The sequence below is a fragment of the Podarcis vaucheri genome, assembly GCF_965113315.1.
Source record: "Podarcis vaucheri genome assembly, chromosome: 7".
Taxonomy (NCBI): Eukaryota; Metazoa; Chordata; class Lepidosauria; order Squamata; family Lacertidae; genus Podarcis; species Podarcis vaucheri.
This window is the reverse complement of record NC_138765.1, coordinates 41,776,429-41,787,276: the sequence shown is the minus strand read 5'-3', so window position 1 is coordinate 41,787,276 and position 10,848 is coordinate 41,776,429. Positions and strand designations below refer to the sequence as shown.

Sequence of the window (10,848 nt, the reverse complement as noted above, 5' to 3'; positions counted from 1 at the left end):
ACCAGAGCATGCCAGGCACTCCTGTCTTCAATGCAGACATAGAGCCTCCCAAATTGGATAAATGGGGATTAGCACTTGGACAGGAGACATTTAACCCTTTCCTTCTGTGCTGTTTTTCCAATCTAAATTGCCTCCCCAACCCTGAAGCTGCTGTTATCCTAGGCACCTATATCCCCCTACAGGACAGCTTCAGTTAGGGGGCATTTAGATCAGGAAAATGGTGCAGTCAGATTAGAAACCTGCCCGTCTTGAATTTGGTCCTGTGTTGTTTCTCTAGGTCTCAGCTGGTATATTTCCCATGGGAGCTGTTACTACCCTCCCCTCTTTGGGCTGATGTTCAATGGCTATGAATAAGCAGGTGTGTGGAGTAGTGGCTTTTAAACACACTATAATTGGGTATATTTGTGTTTATTATATTTGCTTTATTTTTAACTGTTGCAGTTTAATAAATAAACTAATTTTCTCTGAATTTATTTGGCAGTGGTGACACGGGTCTCTATGTGCATCTGCAACAGCATGGGCTGTAGTTGCACAGTGAAAGTGAAGGCAGGCAAGCAAACCTGCCAAACCAACCCTTCCTTCTTCTCCTGATTCCCCTATGCAAAAGAGGCCTTAAGAGGAACAATTTTATAACCCAAGCTTCACGGCCAAATACCCAACACAAAGTTGGTGATAGATCTATTCTTCTAGCATGACTTTTTCTTTTACAGAAGCCTCATTGAAATGGGTAGAAGAATTCAGCAGAGGAGGTGACCAAGTTAGGCTGGTGCCAGCTGATCATGGATCTATCTGGGAAGAAGGCTCAGCAGTGGCCACACACCAAGAATATCCCTTCGTTCCATCTGGTGGAAGTCAGCAAACTGTCCCCACTTCCATGAAGGATGTAAACTGGGAGGTGCTTAGGAGTGGAGTTGCCTGCCTGCCAGGTAATAAGCATGGCTCTTCATAGATTGTTGCTGAAATAGACTGTTGCCTTTGCAAAAAGGCAGCAGGTGGAGAAGGGTTGTGTGTGTGCCTGAGTGAAGCTTAATGTTTACCTTATAGACCAGATCATTCTATGCTTCTCCTTTGGCTTGTAGTGCTTACAGCAGACACGAAACATTACCCATCTCAAGGTGAAAGAGGCAAGACTACCTGCACTGATGGGGCTGCTATGAGCTGCTCACTGCCTTTGCCTGAGGGCCAGTGTGACTTGACACAGCAGGATTCCCAAAGCATGGTGGCTGACTGTCAAACCCTTTCCCACATTGGTGCTGTAGCCTCTCCAACACATGCTGAGATTGCTTGCTTGTTTTGAAGATGTGGGGGGAAATGGAGCTTTCAGAGGACCACTCTAATGCTTAAGTGGGGTCTTCATTGACAGCACTCTGTTCATTGTATGTCCACAGATGCCAAATTCTGCCCTAAGGACCTAAATACTGGTACGCAGGTTTGCATTTGTCTTTGTTAACAAATTCTGCTTCTAGGATACAGGTTTTCAAAATGTGTTTGTTTTTTGGTATTCATTCATTCTTCTGTTCATTCATTGAATATTGCAGTCGTGAGTGGGTCTTCGGTGAATGAGTGGATATGGTTTTGCATGCTTAAGACTCCTTTTTAAAGATGGGGAGGAGAAAAGCCAACTGAGGTTTGAGGCTTACAATAGCAGCTGCTAGACTGGGTGGCCCTTGCTGGGCTGGAGGCAACAGGTGAAGGCAGGTTCTTGTATTGATTTTATTTATGTTACGTTAAATAACCATGTATTTGTTTAAGCTAATCAGCGCCTTAGGGTGGCAGAATATATATTTTTAAAAAGATATTAAAGAGTGATTGGAAGGGAATAGCAGGAGGCAAAAAAAGTTTCCAGGTTTGAGGGGAAGTTCTGTTAATGATTTACTTCAGCTATTTTTATGTTTTATTGTTATTTTGCATTTTATTGTAGTTAGCTTTCTTGAGCAACATTTGGTAGAAAGGCAAGAGACAGATGTAACTAGCTAACTGGATAATAAACCAGTAGTCCATGTCTTTGGTCTTTTGGCTCTAGTCTTAAATACTAGGTAGTAGTACTACTTGTAGTTTTCAAATGGTGTTTCACATACTGCATTTGCCGGAAAATCCTGCAAATAAAAGCACCCAACCCAAGTAAAAGAAGGAAAGAACTGTGAACTGCCTTTTTTTTAAAGCAAGCGTCTTTCACACTTTCATCCTTCTACCTCACTAAGTCAGGCTAGTCTTGTTTAGAAGAGAGCCCAGGGAATCTTCTTTGTTGGGGTTCCAACAGAGACATCCTTTTGGATCAAAGGCCCAAGGTGAAACCTCCTAGGTGTTTTGTCCACTAAAAGGATTAGGAGCCACAGGTTATCTCATTAGAATAAAGTCTGTGTGTCTGCCTGCATTTTACCTGTCCAGGTGAATGGCCAATGGCCAACATTTCCCAAGGGCTTCCTGTGCGTGGAAAGAGCATAACTGTAATTCCTGCCCCGTCGCCAGATTTAACCAAATCATCCTTATTCACAGGCACCAGAGACAAGTATGGACATGCTGTGGTCATCATCACAATGAGGAATACAATTTGGCTAAACCCACACTGCAATGCTAGTGAGCTGATGCGCCTCCTCCTGTACTTACGGAGTGTCCTCAGGTTTGTGGGATGTCTGAGGAAGGGAAGAAGGAGAGAGTGACTAGAGCAGGAAGAAATACTGCGCAATATATGTATCACACCAGTAGGCCTTCTAGTGTTTCCCGTTCTGCAGGCTGCATTTCTTCTCCATGTGTGCTGTTTGCAGAGATACTTTTGAAAATCAGGAGGCATCGGGGCCATCAAGCCCTGAGCACAGCAACTTAATGAACCTTCAAGATGGAAGTACTGTTCTTGTTGTTGTTTTGCTAAAATTGCACTGTGGCCTACTTTACTGGGTAGTTGAGAGGATAAAAAAATGATAAAGGGCTTTGTCAAATTTTAAATGGCATTACAAAAAGTAGTAAGCTGCAAGGGACTGTTCAAATGAGAACATAGTATGTAAAGCCTATACAGTACATAGTATAGGAGCATGGATGACACTGTGCCTGGACAGCCCACCCAGGCAAGCCCGTCCCAGCAGAAACTCACACGCTGGATTTGCCAAAGACTTGCATGTAGAATCTAATGTGCATAGACCAGAAAATCCTAGTTGTGTCTTTTTTATTTTTTCTTTGCTTTTTAGACTTACTTGTTTTTATATAACTTCAGACCTTGCCTAAGCACTACCCTCCGGCCAGGGGTTGACAGGCTAGAGATCTTCTTTATTACATTAATTGCCTCATTTCCTCCCAAGGAGCTCAAGGTTGCACTCATGATTCTCCATTTCCCCATGGGGAAGTTTTTAACATTTTATTATGCTTTTATATGTTCTGGAAGTCGCCCAGAGTGGCTGGGGAAACCCAACCAGATGGGTAGGGTATATTGTTGTTGTTGTTATCATCATCATTATCATTATCATCATTATCATCATCACCACCACCACCCTGTGAGGTAGGTTAGGCTGACAAGACAGTAAGGTTAAAGATTTCACTGCTTCAAGGTTCAATAGTGGAAATTTAATCCTGATCTCCCAGATCTTAGCCCAGTTAATATCTCTCCACCTTATTCCATATTTTGGGGGAAATGTGTAGAAGTGAAGAAGCTGGGGGAAGGGAATACTTTTTCCCATAGGTCTGAAAATCTATCGGGTCCCCTATCAGCACCTTTAAAGCTAACCAATTCAGGCTGCAACCCTGTATATACTTATCAAGGAGCAATTCTCATGGAGTAAACAGTACATAGTAGTATGATCCTTGTCTTGCTGTTGTCCACTAGACACAGGAAACTACGTTGGTCTGTTCCAGAGATTTATGCTGTGTGGGGTTTTGTAAATAATAATAATAAATCCTTCAGAGTTCTTGATGTGTTAAGTTAAATTTTAAATTCTAAGTTTCCTTAGAATTACAATAATTTACTATTACAATCCATGTTTAATGACACTTATTTAATTAAATGTGCATTTATTTATTCATTAAAATGTGTAGTTATTTAAAATGAAGATTAAAAATGCCCTTATGCATGATTTTAAAGTGCGCTTTTGCAGTGGTTCTCTCCCCCCACTCCATGAACATTCCTCAAATAAAAGCCCTGAGGACCAATGTGGACAGTCAGCTGCAATTCCACTTGTATCATGGAAGAGAAGGGCAATAATTGGGTAGTGCCAAGTTCCACCTGTCTAGAAGCACCCTTGGTGGTATAAGAAATAGGGCCAGTGGGTTGAGGGCTGTTGAGGGCTGCTGTTGCTGAGAGGCTATTGTCTGGAGTTGGGCGCTCTGGAATAGCTTGTGTGGATTCTCAGCAATGAAGTCTTCTCTTCTTTTTGACTTCCAGGCCCGAGTGCCAGGCTTTGGGCCTAACTATCCTGGTAGATGCCCGTCGATGCTCTCCAGTCCCAGCTCTCTTTAAAGCTTTAGCTGTTCTGCAGGTGAGGCCTTTGCTCCCAACTCTTTTTTCCTCTTCTTCCCAACCCTAAAGAGTGACCAGAGGAACCTGGTTAGAACAAGTGGGTAGCAGTGCCCATCAGGCCATCAAATTTGTCTCTTTCACTTTAAAAAATGGAATGGCTTGTAGGAAGGCAGAGCAAAGTCTGTGCAAAGCAAACAGCGAAGAACAGATCCTTGCCCAGCTGTTCATAAGACCAGACGAGACTTTGGACCAGAGCCAAAGCCAACAGCAGGGGCTCCTCCAATCTCTGTTTCTGCTCTTTCAGGATGCTGTCCCTCGCTGCATCCATGGGGCCTTGTTGCTTGTTGAGAAAGATATCAGTTTTCGATTGGAAAAACCAGCTTCTATACAGGTATGAGAGGTATTCACACACCTTTTTCATCTCTGAGCACTTCACTCTTTTACTCTTAGGCTTGTTTGCCTCTGCAATTCTATGTAGCAAAATTCTGGGTAGTCTTATCTAGCACAGAGTTTGGATGTGGAGGAATTTCAACTTCCTTTTATTTTCCTTTATTTAGCTTCCAAGCTCAGTTGCAGGGAGACTTTAGAAGACATGTTGGATGGACCTGTTGGTGTGTCATTCCAGGTTGCATGGGCTGGCACACTGTGACTTTATATTTTTAACAAACCTGCTTTAATGACTACCTTTTATTTGGATAGGTATTTAACTACACCACTCAAATAAAAGGAACTGCTGGGGGGAACAGCCCACTTTTCTGTAAAAATGTTTTTTCCCTGTAGATATTTATCTGCTGCCTCCCAGTGAGAAGAAAAAGAGCCAAACATTTTTAATGGTTGTAGCCATTTTGAATTTCCCAAAATGCAAAAAGCACATCAGAACAGGGCTTTATAGGAAAAACAAAAAGGCTGCTCTGATTCTCTCTCTTCCCTTCCCACAAATTAATTTCACATTACCTCCATAATACTGCTGAGACAAAACAGCTTATTTCAAAGCTGCTAAAGAAGCTCAAAAGTTGTCCTTTTGGTCCAGCTGCAGCATTGATATTCGTTCCTCTGTGGCCTCTTGCAGTCCTCCAAATATAAAAGGTTCTCTCCAGCTACATTCAACTCAGAACAGTCCCATTGAAATTAATGGATTTAAGTTAGTTGTGTCTGTTAATTTTAATTGGTTTACTCTGTGTAATACAGTGGTGCCTCGTTCTGTGATTCTCTTCGTCTAGCGGTTCTGTGATTCTCTTCGTCTAGCGGTTTTTTCGTCTTGCGAAGCAAGCCCATTGACGGATTAGCGGATTAGCGCTATTAGCGGCTTTTAGCGGCTTTTAGCGGCTTATCTGCTGATCGGATCAGCTGATAAGCGGCTTAGTGGCTTAGAAAAAGGGGGGAGGGGAAAAAACCCGCAGGAACTCGCAAGGCATTGTCGTCTTGCGAAGCAAGCCCATAGGAAATTCGTTTTGCGAAGCACCTCCAAAACGGAAAACCCTTTCGTCTAGCGGGTTTTCCGTTTTGCGAGGCATTCGTCTTGCGGGGCACCACTGTACTTAGTTGGTGGCAACCAAAAGTTCAGAATAAAGCATGCAATCATAGTTTTTGTTTGTATGGATTGTTTTGGGTGAAGAATGTCAACTTGCTCCAGATCTGAACATATTTGTTTCAAATTACAAAAGTGTTTTGTGCCCAGTCACTTTTCATGACTTTTCCCTCTTTTAGGATGACAACCTGACTCTTTTGTGCATGATTTAGATTTCACATGACTTGAGCATGTGGAAAGGAACCAGCCTCTCAGGTTGAGAGAGCAAACCTGACAAGCAGAAGGCATCAACATGCCAATATGTCAGCTGAAAGGGAAGACAGCAATTAAACTAGGCGAGGAGGCTGGGGAAGGCGGGGAGATATTCTCAGTGCTAGAGGAGAAATGGCTTAAGCCTTAAGCCAAGGAGGCTCTGGAAAGAAGGGAGAGCAGCAGAAGACAACAAACAAGTACAGGTACCTCGGAAGTCGAACGGAATCCATTCCGGAAGTCCGTTCAACTTCCAAAACGTTCAGAAACCAAGGCGCGGTTTCTTATTGGCTGCAGAAAGCTCCTGCAGCCAATCGGAAGCTGTGGAACCCGCGTTGGATGTTCAGGTTCCAAAGAACGTTTGCAAACCGGAACACTCACTTCTGGGTTTGTGGTGTTCAGGAGCCAAAACTTTCAACTCGCAAGGCGTTCAACTTCCCAGGTATGAGTGTATTATCAATTGGACTAGATAAGGAGTGCTTTGCCATCACCAGGGGAAACCTGAGGGCATTGCTTCCCTTTTGTAACTCATGCCTGATCCTGGGTAGCTGCTCTGGTGCTGTTCTGCTGAGCTGCCACCAACCAGCTGGTCATCTTGAGTTTCTGTTGTTGGGGGTTGGGCTGTGGCAGCCACCCTTCACCCGCCTTGATTTGTTAGTCTGTGTTCACTCCATGCACTTCTCCTTCATCCAAGGAAAATCTCAGGCTCTCACCAGGAGTGTCTACACATCCCTTGGCTCTTGGGACAAGTTTTTAACCCATGGTGACTAAGAATCACTCTGACCCTCCCTATCCCCTACTGCTGACCAAAGGTAGAGGCAGAACATAGCCATCATGGCTGGTAGCCCTTGATAGCTTCCCCCTCTTCTGTGAGCTTGTCGTACCTCCTTTATAAAGCTAGCCAAGTTGTTGATCTTCACTGCCTTTTGTGGGAGAAAATACCGCAGCTCAGCTAGGTGGTGCTGTATGAAAAAGTCCTTTCTTTTCTCTGTCCTGAACCCTCCAATATTCCTCTCTTGTTGCCCTAATCTCTCTCCTCTCTGAACCTCTCCTGCAAGTGCCTTATCCAAGACGCAGCACAGCTGGGAGTTACCGGTGTGAAGGCCAGCAGGAGAGTCCGGGCCCAGTTCGCTGGCCCATTGGCCTAGCACAGGGCTCTTTGCCTCAGCTTTGCACTTGCATGTTTGTTTCTCCTCAGTGGGAACTTCTCACCTCCATGAAATCCCTCCACAAGCACATCGAGGGGGGGCAGCTGCCCCTAGAATTTGACGGGGCCCTTCCATATTGCCATCAGGACTGGCTGCGCTTTCGAATGGTGAGTGAGTGATGCTCCCATCTGGGCCCAGTAATGCTGCCGCTTGGTGGTATGAGCATTTTGGCCATAGTCCAGACCAGTCTCTGGGGCCTCCCAGCGTTCCCCTCCCTAACCCAGGGGGAAACTGCTTGGTTTGAGAGCCTCAAGGAAGGAGGTGGGCTGTCAGTCAACTCTATGCTTGCTGGCCTTTCAGCGCCTGGAGCACCTGCTGCATGGATGCGAAGATGCCGGCACCTTCCTCAGGGAAGCCATTCAAGCTGTGGAGTCCAGCAGCTGGCCAGAGAAAGCGGAGGTGAGTCTTCTGCTTCCCATCTATAGTTGTTGGAGCAACAACCATCACCTGTTCCAAGAGTTTGGAGAGTAAGCAAGAGGAGGGGAGCACTGAGTAAATGTTACAAACATTAACATTTACAATCACACCAATGCATCATTATTATGTTTGGCCGCCATGGCCAGAAATGAAGGTCCGCTCCAGGAAGTAAAGAACGGTTGCCCAGAATGTATTATGGGAAGTGAATGGTGTGTCAGTCTTGGGCATCCCGGTGCTCCTTTCTTGCCCCAGAGAGACAGCTTGCTGGGGAGGAGACCCTGGAGTGCCTGAAGACCTGGCCAGGCCAGCAGGCTTTGCAGCACAACTGCAGCAGAGAGCAGCATATAAGGATGCAGTGCCCTCTGCCATGCTGTGTCATCTTTTCAGGGTGAAACTTGGGTGCCTCTTGCTGCCTGTCGGCCTCAGAGCAGCGCCTAATTGTGTCAGGAAGGACGGAAAAGGAGCAATTGATCTCAGAGCAAAGCAACTGGGTCTAAATCATCATAATCCCTCAGCAAAGAGGGAGGATTCTTGTCTTCTGTTCCCAGGTCACTTTTAGGAACTTGTGAGGGGTGGTCAATTTTCTCAGGCTGCTTTTCATACTGGTTAAGACAAACATTTGATTGTAAATGCCCTGAGCAGGGTCTGTGTGCTTTTCTTGGTTTCTCAGGAGGCTGATGCCTTGCTGAAGAGCTACAGGCAATTAATGAAGACTGTTCTTGATGATAGACGGCTGGTCAGGTTGCAGCTGGAAGGAGGGGCGCTTCTTGCTCGCCTGAGGAAAGAAGAGTCCTGTGTTACTCTGACGGAGGACTACAGGTGAGTCTGCAGGGAAACAGAGAGTGGGGAGGGAGGGTGGCCAGGAGAAAAGCAGGAAGGATGGGTGTGCTGTGAAAGGCCCCCAAGCACACAAGAACTGCCACTCTGTCCCCCTAATGCAGGAAGCCATAGGGGCTCTGGCAATTCAGATTCTTTCCCCAAATTAAAATTAAATGATGCCCATAAATAACAATGACTCATATTAAATTATTTTCCTATCTAATGCTTATCCAGCCTTCCCTCTGAGGAGTTCAGAGTATGATACGTGGGGTTTTATCCTCCCAACAACCCTCTGAGAAGGAGGTAGCTTAGCCTGAGAATGACTTGCCCGTAGCTCTTCAGTGAGCTCCAAGGGCAAGGAGGGATGCAAGCTCCAGTCCTTTATCCACCATGTCACACTGTTTTGTGAGTGACATATTTGAATGATTCAATGATGGAATGCTTTTTGTTTATTTGCATAGAGGTGCTCCATTTGCACACTCTTCATACCACTTCCCAGGCAGGCCCTGGCTCCCTCTGCAGCTTCCTTGGGTGGGAGGAGAAGAGCCTCTGGTTCTGCCTGCTGGAGGTTCTCCAGGTTATGAGGAAGGGAGAGCTGCCTGTCTGGAAGCACAGCAGCAGGTCTGCTGATCTGGACTCTGGAGATTTGGGCAGGGATTTGCTGTGCGCACGCACAAGTGTGAGAGGCAAAAATGTGCTATGTTGTTCAAGTGACGGCTGCAGAATCTAACTGCATTGAATTGCACAAGCAGAAAAAATACCCTCTTGGGGCTGGTCCACATGTCTGCTTCTCCCATGCCTAGACAGCATGGGCTTGAGTGGTTTTCTGTCTGCTTGTTCCGTGCTTTCTAGGCACAGGTCCGAGCAGTTTTGTGTTTGCCCCATTGTTCGCCCCCCCCCCCCGAAAAACCACTCTTCAGTGCTAAATCAGAATAAATAGCAACCCGTAGAAAATCCAATTGCCATTTGTTCCAATTCAGCACTAAACTGTGGGTTTTCCTGAGGGAAAGCGGGGGGCGGGGGGAGGAAGTGTGGATAAGCCCTTAGTCTCAAATTCAGTACTTTGAATACTTCTGAACTTGGGATGTGGCTGCACAGACCAGTCCTTCTATTGATGTGCTTTCACTAGCAGAGCTGGATCATGCCTGCTCAGGGGGACAGGGAGGAAACGCATTGGTTTTCAGCAGTATATAGGACTAGACAAAAAAAAGTGCTTGATGGATTGCCTGCTGCTTCTTGTGTCTGTAACAGTGCAATGCAAAATACATCTCCCCTACCCGTCTGGCTCTTGTGGGAGGATCACATGTACAGACTTTGGGGTCCCTTGTCACCCTGCCTTTATTGATTTACTTAGGTTCATGACAAAGACCTTGGCTCCTGGCTGCCTTTGCCTTGCTGTTGAACCAGTTTCTTGTGTTTACCTTACCTTTCTGCCTGTTGAAAAGCTCCACTCCAGTTGCACTCAGGTCTTGTTTGCAAGATTCCCACAGGCATCTGGTTGGCCACTGTGAGAACAGGATGCTGGACTAGATATGCCACTGGCCTGATCCAGCAGGTTTTCTTAAGTTTGCAAATACCAAATCAGCTCTTTGTACCAATGCGCTTTTCCAGCAGTGCTCTGGGGAGTCTGCAGTAAGCAAGCTCCAATGACCCAAGCAATGAGCCAGGGCTTTCCTTTGGGGGTACTTTCCATGACACTTGAACGGAAGTTCAGGGCCCTTCCATATGGAAGTTGGTTGGCTTTCCTCCAGCAATCAGAATCCAAGAGCAGGGATGGGGAATCTTCTTCAGACAGAGGGCCGCATTCCCTTCTGGGTCGCCTTCCAGAGGCCACATTACAGTGGTGAGTGGGACTAGAGGCAAAAGTGGACAAAGCAATGGGGGTGAATTTGTTTTACCTTTATACCGCCATCTAGTTTCTGTTCATGCATACATCATGCAGACAAAGAAAGAAGTATTAAATGAGTTCATTCTACTCAGGCAAAAGCAGTACTGGTGGGTGTGGCTCAGGAAGGGGCGTGGCCTGGAGAGAGTCCTGTGGGTGAGTGGGGGCCCTGGAGGGCCACATTTGGCCCTCGGACCAAAGACTCCACATTCCTTTGCTGAAGGAGATGCCTGGAAGTGAACCAGAAGCCAAAGGCTGTAACCTTTCCTCATAAGGGAGTTGCTCCGCTCTCTTGATC

The 10,848-nt window shown here is 46.0% G+C and overlaps 1 protein-coding gene and 1 long non-coding RNA gene across 4 annotated transcripts in view; both read left to right on the top strand.

The window, feature by feature from the left end:
- The window catches only part of PLEKHG4 (pleckstrin homology and RhoGEF domain containing G4), a 50,634-nt gene that overhangs the window by 21,139 nt on the left and 18,647 nt on the right, over nt 1-10,848 (top strand). For all 3 annotated transcript variants that reach the window (XM_082232610.1, XM_082232612.1, XM_082232611.1), the window contains exons 4-10: nt 711-926; nt 2,497-2,620; nt 4,370-4,463; nt 4,749-4,835; nt 7,420-7,536; nt 7,730-7,828; nt 8,517-8,665. In XM_082232610.1, the coding sequence (XP_082088736.1) occupies nt 711-926; nt 2,497-2,620; nt 4,370-4,463; nt 4,749-4,835; nt 7,420-7,536; nt 7,730-7,828; nt 8,517-8,665 (886 nt within the window). The remainder of the gene's footprint in view (nt 1-710; nt 927-2,496; nt 2,621-4,369; nt 4,464-4,748; nt 4,836-7,419; nt 7,537-7,729; nt 7,829-8,516; nt 8,666-10,848) is intronic.
- Nucleotides 1,539-2,155, top strand: LOC309537697. The gene is made up of 2 exons (XR_014221973.1): nt 1,539-1,721; nt 1,761-2,155. It is a non-coding gene; the product is annotated as an uncharacterized lncRNA (long non-coding RNA).